This window comes from Planococcus citri, chromosome 3 (genome assembly GCF_950023065.1).
Source record: "Planococcus citri chromosome 3, ihPlaCitr1.1, whole genome shotgun sequence".
Lineage (NCBI taxonomy): Eukaryota > Metazoa > Arthropoda > Insecta > Hemiptera > Pseudococcidae > Planococcus > Planococcus citri.
In genome coordinates, this window is record NC_088679.1 from 61,624,339 (window position 1) to 61,639,278 (window position 14,940).

At 35.0% G+C, this 14,940-nt stretch overlaps 1 protein-coding gene across 2 annotated transcripts in view; it reads right to left on the minus strand.

Annotated features, from left to right (window-relative positions):
• Positions 1-14,940, minus strand: part of LOC135841751 (uncharacterized) — a 210,960-nt gene that overhangs the window by 163,145 nt on the left and 32,875 nt on the right. For both annotated transcript variants that reach the window (XM_065358897.1, XM_065358896.1), the window contains exon 2: positions 8,043-8,299. In XM_065358897.1, the coding sequence (XP_065214969.1) occupies positions 8,043-8,268 (226 nt within the window). In that variant the 5' untranslated portion in view covers positions 8,269-8,299. The remainder of the gene's footprint in view (positions 1-8,042; positions 8,300-14,940) is intronic.

The window sequence follows — 14,940 nt, forward strand, 5'->3', positions numbered from 1 at the left end:
TCTCTTTTTTTTTTATACTTTAATTCAAGGTGACAAATTGAATCCTTGGGCAGGAACAGATGGTGGATTTTTTTGAGCTATTCTGTGTCAAAAACCAGACGTAAAAGTTGCGGAATGAGTTGTGGATTTTTTTTCATTTTTAGGATGGTGATAGGTTTTAGAAATAGAAAAAATCACAACTCAAGTTCAAAATAGGTAAGAAAAAACCCATGGTCTTTCGAGCACTGTTTATACATATTTCTGAACTGATCACTTACAAGTTATAAAAGATGTAACATGCTGGTGCAATTCCACTTGGTAAAATTTTCCTATTATCGAAATGCGTCTTATTTTTAGCTATTTATCGTAACTTTTGCCCCAGGTACGAGAAATACCATCGACAAAATTAAACAATGGAATATTTCTGCAGTAAATGGAATTCGAGAAAAAGATGTAAACATTTCATCGATGGTTATCTGATTCTGTAAGTAATAAGGGTGAAGTGTTCTATCAACATGTGGCATGAGCTAAACCCGTATAATGCACATACCCTTGGATATTTTCAAAGGCTCAAATTTGTGTTCTCCTTTTACCTCTTGCGAAAGAAATATTACGTCACACGAAAACATCTATCGTATTTTGATACGGGAAATATATAATCGATTGAAACCCAAATGGGGTCCCAGAAAGAGGGGGGGTGTAAAGGCCATCGAATAGGTAAAAAAATAGAATTTTTCATAATTGATTTTTCCAAGTCCAATTAGGGGAGAATCGAGACATTTCGAGAAAAAGTATTAGGCTCAGGTGAAAATTTGCCGAATTTCAACTCTCCCTTGGCAGCAAAATCCATCCCATTGGGTCAAAAACATAAACGAGGTCGTCAGGCGTTATCTCGTAAAGCTTCATTGAAATAGGTACCTACTAGAACACTTCATTTTTTATTCACTCGCAAAAATCTTATACTTTTTGTTGTTCATTTATCCTTATTCATCGTGGACATCACTTATTTATCGTTTATTCTGTCAAAAACTTCTCGTGGAAATTGTTTATTTTTGATTGTTCTTACTATCGTATATATCGTGGATACCACCTAATTTATCGTTCGTTTTTTAAGAAATCGTGCAATACACTTTCTTATTGTGACATACACTTTTTTACGTATTGTGCAATCCTCTTTTTCATCGTGAATACTTAATTATCGTGATAACCCACTACTGTTATCGTGCTTACCCCCTTTTTTAAAGTAACGATAAATTGCACCCTTTTGATACACCAAGAAAAAAAAACAAAAAAGAGCTCTTTAGCCCAGTCAAATAGCAGAAAAAAGTAGGTGAACCCAAACATCGCGATCAAAGGTTTTTTTGGTGAATATTGTCTAGGGTGGTATGCTGAACAACATACTGGAAGTCCCCATCCCTAACCCACGAGCTCCCCCCCCCCACAGTGGATCAAATCCCCATAAAATCAGTTTTTTGTCAAGAACTCCTGAAATATTGAATTTTGAGTAAAATGAGCTCAGTGATCATTTCATCTTCTCTCCAATACCTATCAAATGACACCTATCAACCAACTCCCTAACCTCAAGGGGGTGGCGCCACGACCCCTCAAAGTGACGTGATTTTAATAATTCTACATTTTATGACTTGGGATTTGTTACCTGTTCTAATTGATAAAATGAAGTCGAAGTTGGGGAATGGGATTCTTTTGGGGTTACAGTTGACCTCTGGAGTGGGGAGGGTCAAAGTTGAAAATTACAGGAAGGTCATGTTTTTGGAGGGGCATAACATGGCCCCAAATGGATGAAAAGGGTCGAAAATCATACTATCAGACAGTATTTCCATTGTGATCAACATATCCAAATTTCAGCTTCCTAGGTCATCCCCAATCCTTTTAAGATGGAAAAAAACCGAAAATAGGGGCAAAATAAGGGGATTTTCACCTTAATTCAGCTTTAAATGGGGTGGGGATGACCAAGGAAGCTGAAATTTGGATATGTTGATCACAGATAGGATACTGTCCGATGGTATGATTTTGGACCCTTTTCATCCATTTGGGGTCATGTTACTTATGCCCCTCCAAAAAAATGACCTTTCTGTAATTTTCAACTTTGACCCTCCCCACTCCAGAGGTCAACTGTAGCTCCCAAAAGAATCCCATTCCCCAAGTTTGACTTCATTTTATCAATTAGAACAGGTTACAAGTCCCTAGTCATAAAATGTAAAATTATTGAAATCACGTCACTTTGAGGGGTCGTAGCGCCACCCCCCTTGGGGCTAGGGAGTTGATCGATAGCTCATGTGATAGGTATTGGAGAGGAGATGAAATGATCACTGAGCTCATTTTACTCAAAATAGGTAGTCAAAATTCAATATTTCAGGAGTTCTTGACAAAAAACTGATTTTGGGGGAGATTTGATCCACTGGGTGGGGGGGGGGGTAGCTTGTGGGGTAGGGGCAGGGACTTTTAGTATGTTGTTCAGCATACCACCCTAGACAATATTCACCAAAAAAACTTTTGATCCCAATTATGTTTGGGTCAAATTGCATTTTGACTGAGCTATCTTATGCGATGATTTTTTTAAATTACTTATGTATGTACCAAGATAAGGAAATGAACTGGGTAAATTTTATTGTGGAATAGTAGGTCTAGGTAAGTACCTGTAGAACGAACTTTTCTCGTGCAGATACCTTCTTTATTCTGTCAACTTCTAGAACTACGTACTTGCTACTCAAGTATTTTCTTCTCATTGAACTAAAATTTTATGGGAAAATTTTTCACAAGTAATTTGGGGCTCTGAAGAAGCCGAAGAGGCGCACCATTTGACCACTAAATTGAAGACCTTCCCCATCTTTAAAAATGAAAAACAAATGTAAAAACTATTCACTCCATGGTCATAAATTTGTTCTACTTTTTTACTGCAATGCGTTTCTTCTTCAATTTTAAATCTGGGAAACATGTTCAACCAAAAAAATTTAAGGATTTTATAACAATCTTTCGATAAAATAAGCTAAAAAACAAAATAAAAACCAACACAATGACAACGTGAACTGCCACAGGGAAATTTTACGTCTACTCGAGCTACTATAGACAGTACCGGGTACATTGAGTAAATATGGAAACAACACTGACCACGAACTAGGGAAGCTTTTTAATCACGTAGCTTTACATTATTTTGTACACTATGGCATTTTGGTTTCAATAACGAAGCCGGCACGATCAAAGGATATTTCGTCAGAATTACGGTAAAATCGAGTGTATCGGTAGAGTGATAAATAGCTACCTTATGTAGCATAGTTTATCGTCTTGCAAAGTCTTTCGGGCGCTCACCGAGCTGCAGATTTACGTCGTACAAAATTGTTTCGTGTAAGAAGCTCTGGCAATGCAGCAGTTTTACGCATCTCAGGAGGAAGTTAAGTGTTCGATTTAAATTAGCATCATTTGTTACACTCATAGGCAGGTATTTTATGGTAAGCATAGGGTTAAGTTGATAGAAAATTTATGCCATTTAATACGATAGGTAGCTTTAGCCAGATATGCGAGCGAAGTAGTTATAGTAAAAAATGTCCTCACCCCTTCGTCCCTTCAGAACGAGTAAATAAAACGCTAAACATCATTTACTCCTAAAAAAAAAATTCAACCTAATACAATGCAAATACCTAATTAATACGCTTAAAGGAAGTAGTAGAAGGTTATAACGAGAAAGCAGTTTGCTCTTGATTACTAGCAAGTCATTAAAAAGAAATGTTAATTGTAAATTTTTAATTTCACCCCAACTTTTTAGCGCGTACCACGTTGAATAATTATTTAGGCGGTTTCTTTCCTTTTTCTTTCTTTTTTTTTTTTTTTTGCTCCTTTACCTCGTCGTAGCAAAAAAAGTACGGGCTTATAGTAAGTAGGTATAACGGAGAAGGAGATGTTTTTGGGATAAAAAATTCAAATAACCGAATAAGGTTCCAGAAGGTAGGCAAAGTTTAGCAATGATACACAATAAAGAACCAGCTCGAGTGGCTCGGTAGTTGTAAAGAATATACTCGCAATTTCAAATCCATTCGAATGTAGTTAAAGATTTTGCTGAGAAATGCACTATATGTGCATGAGAGAAGGCAAAAATTGAAAAATAAAAAAGTACATTTTTCCGGATTATCCTTTCCATGTATCCATGGCAACGATAAATTAAATTGCTTTAGCATAACGTATATATAAGTATAGAAAAAAAAAGACTAAAAAAAATATTTATAAGTAGCTAGGCGTGTCATTACAGGGTCTACTTTTTATTATACTTACTCGCCAATACTAATTACTTTTATTAGTGTACAAATAGGCAATAATAGTTAGAAGAAAATTAACTGAATAGTGATTAGGTAGTGTATTGGAGATATTTTCACGATTTCATTTCATTCGTTAACAACACGATTAAGATTTCTTTCACCGTTTGTGTTATTTTGCTGAGCTCGAATTGGCCCAGAAAGTTGATCAAAGCGCATTGTAACGGGTAGTATTGTAAATTTAACTACTTTACGTTAAATGTTTACCTCCATGGAAATGAAAGCTATTCGCAAATATACCCGCGTCAAAACTTAAACTTGCCGAATAAGCGAATTACTTAATTCACGAGGAAAGTTTTAAAGTCGCGGCAAACACGGGACCGACCGGTGAAATTAACGTAAATTTCAACGGATAAGTGTGAAATTAAATCAAGCTTTGTGGCTATATTCTGAACCGACGTGTACTTCAATGTGCTAACTTTAAAACAATTTGTCTGCATTGCAGTGACTGACGGACGTTAAGATGTGTCAAAACGATCAACAGATAACTCCACCTCGGATGTAATTCGTTGAAAGAAGTGAATGATGGCGGTATTGTGACAGTGTCGTAGGTAAGAGTGAAATTTACAAAATTTTACGTTGAAGTAAGTACTTACTAGTTAACTAGTTAATGGGGAAGAGGAGTTCTTTTACGGTTTTTCTGAGATTTGACGCAGCCTGGTAGAGAATATCCAAAGTTGATCAATAGTACCTAAGTACTTACCTATTATTAGACTTTTTCCATACAATTAAGTCACATTTAATATTTTCAACTTTATCGATATCAGGAACAAAATCAAATTTAGAATTATCAGATCATGAGATGTTGATACGTCACTACTATCATCTTCACCTACACGGTGGACAGAAATATCGTGAACTAAAGAACTAAATACCAGGTATGGAAATACGTCATCTTTGGTTATAAAAAAAATTTTTTAAGGACTCAATTTATTAATAATACCGCCAATTTACGTTATTTTTTTACTTCATATTCATTTTAATACACAAAATAAACATTTTCCCACCATTTTTTTGATTCCATTTCATTATATGACTGAAATGAAAAAAACACATCACCGTCAAAACTACGAAATCTATAACCGAAAATGGCGTATTTCCATACCTGGTATTTAGTTCCTTTTAACCCCACGAGAGCGAATTTCGCCATTTCCGCCTTTCTTGGGCCTCCTTTTAATTTTTGGATATTTTTATTATGAAAAAAGCTGGTCAAAAAACCACTTTTGAGGTGCCCCTTCCAAAATCGACTCAAATGTGGATAAATTCGTTAAACAGGTCGAGTATAACACACAACTCGATTTTTAGCTGCCCAACTTCATATTCACGCCTTCTGGAGCAAATTGAAGATTCTGGAGAAATTGAAAAATAGCGCTGGAGGCTCCAGAATGGTTGGAAATGGCGAAATTTGGATTTGAGGTGTTAATATCAGTTTTAGGACTTATTTTGAACATTTTTACTGATCAAGTACGTACTTTTTTTTTAAAAAAGCCTGAATAACCAATATAGTCAATTTTGAATTTTAAAAAAATTCGCCAAAAATCGAAAAATGAACTTGGGCAGCTGAAAATTTGGGTTTGGGGGTTTTAGAACATGCTCTTTCCAAACATCGCGGTCCCGTTCAAATCGGAGGCGGACACCTCAAGAGGTTCCCTTGTAAGTACTGATCAACTCTTCTATTGTATGCACATACTTCCATTTATGGAGAAAAATGTGTACCTACACATAATTTTTCCTCAATGAACTTTTAGCTTGTAAATTGCAATCTTCACCCAGAAGAATTTTGAGGATTTCGAAAAATTTGAAAAATTGAAGCTCTGGAATGGAAAAATTATATTTATAAACGAACTACCAGACAAATTTTTCAGTTTTTGGTATCATTTTGTAGGGCTCAAAAATTCCTACTTGACAGTACTTTCAAAAATTAATGAAACTAATTTTTTTCCAAAATAAATGCTATTTTACCTGTTTTTATGCTTTTTCATCTCACAAAAATGCAATTTACTCGATGAAAAACAATGAGGATTTCAAAAAAATATTACATCATTGGAAAGCCCATAAAAATCTGCACAAAATAACGCGATAAAATGTTTAGGTCCCCGATCTGGTTTAAAAGTTCTGAGGGGTCAAAGTTCAAAATAGCCCAAAATCACCGTTTTCGTCTTGAAAAATTGCAAATTTCTCGATGAAAAATTTCGAGAATTTGCAAAAACTTTACATCATTGGAAAGCCGATGAAATTCTGCACAAAATAATGCCATAAAAAGTTTGGGTCGTCGATCTTGTTTGAAAGTTACGGCGAATCAAAGTCTATGGTTGACAAAAAAGTGACCAAATCAAGCTACCAATTTGATGTTGTAATTTTTGGGAAAAATCAAAGCGCTGGAATAGCAAAATCGCATTCACGTTCGAACTATCAACTGAATTTTTCCGATTTTGGTATCATTTTGTAGGGCTCGAAAATTTCTACTTGACAGTACTTTCAAAAATTAATTTCTATAATTTTTTTCCAAAATAAATGCTATTTTACCTGTTTTTATGCTTTTTCATCGCACAAAAATGCAATTTACTCGATGAAAAACAATGAGGATTTCAAAAAATATTACATCATTGGAAAGCTGATAAAATGCTGCACAAAATGATGTCATAAAATCATGGTATCGTCGATCTGCTTTAAAAGTTACAGCGAGTCGAAGTTTAATGTTGACAAAAAAGTGACCCAAAGTGAGCTACCTACCTTTTTCATCTCGTAAAATCGTACATTTCTCCATGAAGAATTTTGAGGATTTAAAAAAAATTTATGCCATTGGAAAGAGGATGATAATCTCTATAAAATGGTACCATAAAATTATGGGGTCCCCGATCTGGTTAAGAAGATGTGGCACATTAAAGTTCAACGTATGTGTTAAAACTTATAACAGTTCAAATAGGCACTCCCTCTGCCTAGAATAATATTCAAAATCGGCCATTATTTCTGAAATAGCCATTTATCAAGATTAGGGTCTAATGTCTTGCTGATCCAAGGTAATTGATTGGTACCTCTGTTTTGAAATTATTTTCCGGGAAAGAAAGCGAAAAAAGCTCTTCCCTGTATTTTTTCACATTATTTTTCAAAAACGTTTTTTTGTTTTCGAAGTGGTTTGAAAAAATTGAACTTGTATCGTGATCTTAGAAAGTTCAACTTGAAACTTCTTAAATTTTAAATATTGATTTGAAATCTCTCATTTTTATAAAATTCAGCAAACATGAATTACTTCGAGTTCAAATTAGTCTTGAGGCTACACGGGCCTTCAAAGTTGGACAGTTGCAAAAAAATTTTAAATGTGTAAAAATTACCTTCCCCCCTCCATAATCACGAGAAACGAGCAAAAAAATGAACGAAATTGTAGCACGAACTTCATTTTTGGATCGAGTTTATGTGAGAATAGAACAATTGTAATGTTTGATGTTAATAGATTTGCATAACTGGTTTGCCGTAAATATGGCATTGATATTTTTTATTACTTTGATAAATCGATACTACTTTCGTGTGGAACTTCTTTATCATTATCGTAAGTGATATGAACCATTAAATTAGTCTAAAAATGTGTTCCTGGTAAGAATTATTCCAATTTGTTCTATTTATACATCGATTTGAATCAATCCCCTTTCCAATACTATAAGCACCTAATCAAAACATAAAACGCTCCAACAGAACGATGAAATACCCCCACCATAATTATTTAAATTGTAATTCGCTTACCTGGCTTATTGAGAAACACGATCTCAAAATCTGAAGAAAACTCGTTGGCAAATTTTTCCTCGAAATCTTCTGCATTCACGTAAACCGGTAAGAAACATATTTCTTGTAATAAGACGACGATTTTTTGACGTCGCAGATTAGTCGGCGCACTTCTTTGATGAGAAACTACGAAACTCAGGGCGAGCACTATTCCCATTTCGAGAAACAATTCGATAATTTGAGCCATAGAATGGAAATGTCCTTTGAATACGCGAATTCTGTAAAACAAACAAACGACCATCGTTACAATTAGAGAAAACTTCGACGATTGCTGAAAAAACACAAAAAATTCAAAATGTAAATCTAATCTAATGAGTGAGGATGATTTTTCATTTGGAACAAAAAAGTTTCGAAGTATTTTATATCGTAGATTATACAATCAGAAAATAACGCCTAAAGTCTTTTAAAACTGAATAAGGAGTGTAAAATTGGATACGTTTGTCTGAAAAATTTCTAAAGTCATATCTACATACAAGCATAGGTAGGTATCTAAGCCACAGAATACCTACCTATTTACCTACGAAGAAACCTTACCATGTTGTAGATTTTGCAGCTCAAGTTCAAAAGTAAAGTCAAATTTTTTTTCCACCATGCATAGAAAAAGAATAAGAAGAAAAAAACTTTCACGAATTTCTATAAAATTCTTTTTTCAATTATAACTTTTTCGAGTATCTACTCCGACGTCAAAAGGGTTATATCTTCGGTTAAAGTAAACTGGAAAATGATTTTATTATGTTTTAAACGAAACTGACAACAAAGAACGGTTCTATTTTAGATATTTTCATTTTCGAAACGTAAATATAAAATTATCTTCACGTGGTCTTTTCGTTCGCGAATCTTACGTATATCTACGCAGTTACGTAAGATGCACCTAATCAATATGTTAACATCTAAAAACACGATTACGCCGCCAAACATTCGTACAATATACGTCTGCATATCATAAATGGAAACAAAAGCTCGGGGATTAATTCGAGTCGCGAATCCTACGAAAAGTTGAGTCGAGCAGCCGCGAATATGTCGAGGAGTAAAAATTAACTATGTGGTGTTTTTAGCGAACACGTTCCGAGAGTGCTGCGACGACGACGAATCATCTTTAAATCATTAAACAGTATGCCGGATTCGATGTTCGTATCGCATTCAGAGGGAATATATAATTTGCAAATTACTAAAATTATAATCCTCGATTATATCCATCGGCTGGCAAAGTATAATACTAATACGATAGTTTAATCTATATTCAACTCGGGACGAAAATCTGACCTTTGCAAAAATTAATCCGCGGTTGGCCCGCATTTTAACAACATTTCACGCTTGTAAATTTTAAAAACGCCTGTTTAATAATCGCGTCGACCTTTTAAACGTAAAAATAGTACACTCGCAAATGGATTCGAGAAACAAATGGCGGCAAATTAATATCGCGAATGCGAAAGGGGTTCGTTATAGTGAAAAATAAAACGAAAATTTTTCACAACTATTAGCAATTTTCTTCTAGGGTAAGGGTGTGTTAAACGCGAGAGATGAAATAAATGACATTTATACGTTTGAACCTTTGCATAGTGTACACGTTTCGTTAATTTAATTATTTTTACTTTTTTTTTCATCGTCGTTCTCGAACCCCAAGATCATCACATACAGGTAGATTCGCTTTTATATCATGTACAAAACGTACACGAAGATAGGTCTACGAGTAGGTACCTACGTGTAAATTTATTATCAATTTCTTGTTCGACGAACATTGACGAACGAATTTCAATAACAAAGCAAATGTGAAATTTATAAAAGTAACATGCAGCATAGAAGGGTTTTTCATTTCGATATCTATGTGATTCGATACGTTCTCTTTGAACGCTAAATATAGGCTCATTTAGCCTGCAGATTAGTAATTAAGAACAAAGCCCTGTACGAGAGCGACACGATAACAAGCAGATTCAGTGACAAAAACTTTTCCACCCTTCCTGGTTTTACGAAGATAAATCTGGTACGCTCCAATAAAAGCAATCAGTTCGAAGCAACTCTTATTTTGTCATCGACGAGTTCCCAATGTACTCGTACGTATATAAAACGAAAACCGAAACTTTTTCTAGCCTAAATGTAAATCAGCCTATAAGAGAAGCTATTTTTATGGCGAATTTGTGGCAAAGGGAAAAACGCACTTTCAAGGTCTGAGATGTTTTTTTCGCCTCTAGTTGCGTTTTACGTAAACCGTCATCTATTCGGTTGTCGTGGTATTACAATATTTCTTTAAAATAATGCATTAAAATCATTTTCGATAAGTTTCACGAGTTTACGGTTGTTTGGAAAAAATTCACTAGGAATAAGTTTTCTGTATGGTATTTTGTATTTTGTTTCAAGTTCATTTTTTTTTCGCTCGCTTTTCACGATGTTTTGATAAATGCAAAACGATCGTTGTCTTTTTCTATCTTTCACTTGGTTCTTGTTCATTGTAAGTTTACATTTATACATGAACACGCGACATTACAAGATGTCTTTATACTATTTTTTTTTAGAGCCTAGACAGCTTTTGATAGTTGATACAAATTTCGTTCCAACCGTTCGAAGTTTTTCAAAAGTTTTTATTTCAAATGAGTTTTTCTCTAGGTTTTTTTGCATTTCGAGGAAAAAATCTGCGCTTTGTCTACGGTAACATTAATCCTGTCGAGATAAAAAAAATATAAGAAAACGTAAAAACAGAATGCAAAGTAGGCGAATTCATTTTATTTGATAAGGCGCAAAGATATAGCCAGGAAATGGGCGTAAGAATTTAAAAACAAGGCGACAAATAAATTGTTTCGAATCAATCTTGAACATGTGTACTTGGATTTTTTACTAACACTCCAACTTGCCAGCTTGGTCAATTGGTCATAGGATTAAAATTCGAAAATAAATACGAAAGAAGGAAAATTAAAACATCAGGCTGTAATTCTGAGAAAAAATTTCAAAATGGCTTTTCGAATTTACGAAAAAGAATTTGGTCAGCTGAGAACAGGACGCAAAGTTTTCAACTTTGTGAAATAGGAAGACTTTTCGCGAGGACATGACATCCTGAAATGAAAAAAAGAGAGAAAATTCGAAATCAGCATCTCTGAAAAACCTGAAATTCTCATATTTTCTGTAATTTTATGTCTTATTGCTGTGGACCTTCTGATAAAGGAAGTATCCCAACTGGAACAAAATTTCTAAACCAGACAGAAAGGAATCGAAATAGGACCTCAAAGGCTCAAAATACACCAAGAGCAAAAATTTCAAATTCTGAAATTCATTTTTCGATTTTTTAGGATTTTTTAAAAACTCCAATTTGGTTTCTTTCTCATGAAAAAAATCAAAATTTGATCAACCATAACAAAAAAGGCTGAAATTTGGTTTGTATCCTATTTTTGATCTCCTGAGTCGATTAGTGAGGGTTTTGAACCGTTTTGAAGCCTGTGGCGGATTTTCCAAACCATTTAGTTTTCAAAAAACACTGGGAGTAGAGTAAAAGTTTATTTTTGGAGGGGAAAAACTCAAAAATTCGAAGCAAGCAAACGAAATTTCAGCTTTTTATGTTAATTTGATTGAATTTTGGTTTTTCTTTAGACATGGTATCTAATGGAATTTTTTTGAAAAAATCACTCCTTTTTCACTAAGTACCTTTTTTCAACCAAATTTTCAGAAAGCTCTCCACTCGACCTCCCTCCCCTTCACACATACAAAAAAATCAACAGAGGGTCCATTATTTTTGGCTAGTCATTTTCCCTGATAGCCCAGGAAAATTGCAGAAAAAAATGGGCGAACCCAAAAATAATTGCAAACAAAGGTTTTTTTGCTGAATATTGTCTAGGGTGGTGTGCTGAACAACATACTAAAAGTCCCCGCCCCTACCCCACGAGATAACCCCCCCACACAGTGGATCAAAGTCCCCCAAAATCAGTTTTTCATCAAGAACTCCTGAAATATTGAATTTTGAGTAAAATGAGCCCAGTGATAATTTCATATCCTCCCCAATACCTATCAAATGAGCTATCGACCAACTCTCTAGCCTCAAGGGGGTGACGCTACGACCCCTCAAAGTGATCTGATTTCAATAATTTTACATTTTATGATTTGGGACTTGTAACCTGTTCTAATTGATAAAATGAAGTCAAACTTGGGGAATCTGATTTTTTTGAGAGCTAGAGTTGACCTCTGGAGTGGGGAGGGTCAAAGTTGAAAATTACAGAAAGGTCATTTTTTTGGAGGGGCATAACATGACCCCAAATGGATGAAAAGGGTCCAAAATCATACCAACGGACAGTATCCTATCTGTGATCAACATATCCAAATGTCAGCTTCCTAGGTCATACCCACCCCATTTAAAGCGGAATTAAGCTAAAAATCCCCTTATTTTGCCCCTATTTTCGGGTTTTTCCATCTTAAAAGGAGTGGGGATAACCTAGGAAGCTAAAATTTGGATATGTTGATCACAGATAGGGTACTGTCCGATGGTATGATTTTGGACCCTTTTCATCCATTTGGGGTCATGTTATGCTCCTCCAAAAAAATGACCTTTCTGTAATTTTCAACTTTGACCCTCCCCACTCTAGAGGTCAACTCTAGCTCTCAATAGAATCCCATTCCCCCAGTTTAACTTCATTTTATCAATTAGAACAGGTTACAAGTCCCAAATCATAATATGTAAAATTATTGAAATCAGATCACTTTGAGGGGTCGTAGCGCCACCCCCTTGAGGCTAGGGAGTTGCTCGATAGCTCATTTGATAGGTATTGGGGAGGAGATGAAATGATCACTGGGCTCATTTTACTCAAAATTCAATATTTCAGGAGTTCTTGATGAAAAACTGATTTTGGGGGGCTTTGATCCACTGTGGGGGGGGGTTAGCTCATGGGGTAGGGGCGGGGACTTTTAGTATGTTGTTCAGCACACCACCCTAGACAATATTCACCAAAAAAACCTTTGTTTGTAATTATGTTTGGGTCAAATTGCATATTGACTGCGCTAGACTTCTTCAGGTTTCCCAGATCATTTTTTTACTTTAATTAAGTGAAGTTGTCGGGGAGGGGGGGGGTGGGATAATTTTTTTCATAAGTTTTTCTTCAAATTGAGTTGAGAGCTTTTGGAAATATTCATTTCAAGAAAAATTTGTTTTTCGAGATGCGTAAAAACGATGTTTTTTTATAGTGAAGACGAAGAGTTTATTTTTTTGGTTTTTTGGTTTTTACAATTTTAGAATCTGAATGATGTTTTTTTGAAGGAAGTTGATTTTGAAAGCTCTTGAAAATTTGTACTTCGAGAGACATAAAAATGTTGTTTTTTTTTAGAAAAGATTATTTTTTGACTTTAAAACTTGATTTTTAAAAATAAATTTCCATCTTGATTTCGCAAAAGAAAAGAAAACAAGCTCGAGCGAAGCGAGGGCAAAAGTCTTCAAAAATTTGTGCATTGAGAAGTAAAAAATAACGTTTTTCAAAATTTCAGGGATTTTGTGTAAAAATTACGAAATCCCTAGACTTTTCCCTGATTTTCCCAGGCTTTCCAGGAGAATGGACACCCTGATTAACAAAGTCCAATTTTTCACAGAAAAATTTTCAAAAAAATTGAAATTGAGAAAAAAATTGTATGCAAAGTATTTTTCATTTTCAATCAAAATTATGAAGAAAAAACAATACAAATGAATACATTTGACATAGGGCAGATTGGCCCCACTGCCGAAGGTAGTGCATATTTTACTGACCCCTTATATTGAAAATATTGGGAACGTGTGTAAATTATTTAGAAAAATAGAAATCTTGCATTCTTCTGTACTTTACGTACATGACGTCAGGTCGTTGTCCGAACCCCCTATATTAAGGAGTTCGCGACAAGGACGATAGAATGACAGATTTATGGTGTCTTTTAGTTAGCAACGTATGTGGCGGCATTCCACCCCCTGTGACAGGTCAATTAATCAATGATCTCGCGGCTCGCGTCGTGATGACATTTATGATCGTAGATAGGGTTTAAGATAATTATTTATGAGCTTTGTACTTGTACATAGCAATTTTCACAAAATTACGCATATACCACCACTCTTTAGGGGATGGATCTCGCTGCCATGTACTCTCTATATTAACGATTTCTTCAGAGAAATCCTCAGTTTATATTTTCTTTAGGCATAATGCAACGTCATGCTTTTCGCGTGCATCTCTAAAGTAGTATCTTTTTCGCAGCAATGAATTAATTGCATCGTTTCGATAGTTTATTAATTATCATACTTGGTTTCGGCAAATGCGCGCTTGTTGGTTCCTAGTCGCCTGTTAATATAATTGATCGTGTAAATGCCTCCCCAAAAAGGGAGGCTATCGGTCGAGCTATGGTTGTTTGTACCCTCTTCTAGCGAGGTAATCTAATTCGTTTTAATATATTTAATCGATCTCGTCATGATCGGAAATAGTGCCTATTTTGGTAGTTCGTTATGTTCCGCGGCATATTCGGATTATGCAAAGTGCTACGTGCAGTCTCGTTTAGTTAATTTCCATCGATGCCTTTATTATTGGTAAGGCCACAGATAGAGATGGAAAAAGCGTATAGTGTTCTGTAAGTAGTAATATGTGTATACTATTTATTAATAAGTTTTTGTGTCATTGTACGTCTGACTAAAATGTCTAGTGCAACGACCTTAATTAGATGAATACCTCGTAATGTAATCAGGTGTCTTATAGGTATATCGATGGTCCGACGCCATTTAGCGTTAAATCCAATTTTTTTCAAAAATCACTTTTTGGTCAATTCTTAAGGGAAATTTCACGCCCGATCCAGTGGTACCACTGGTTTTTAGAAATTCTGACATCAAATCCCCTTAAAATGAAGAACTGTCCAACCATAATCCACCAATTCGTGGAGT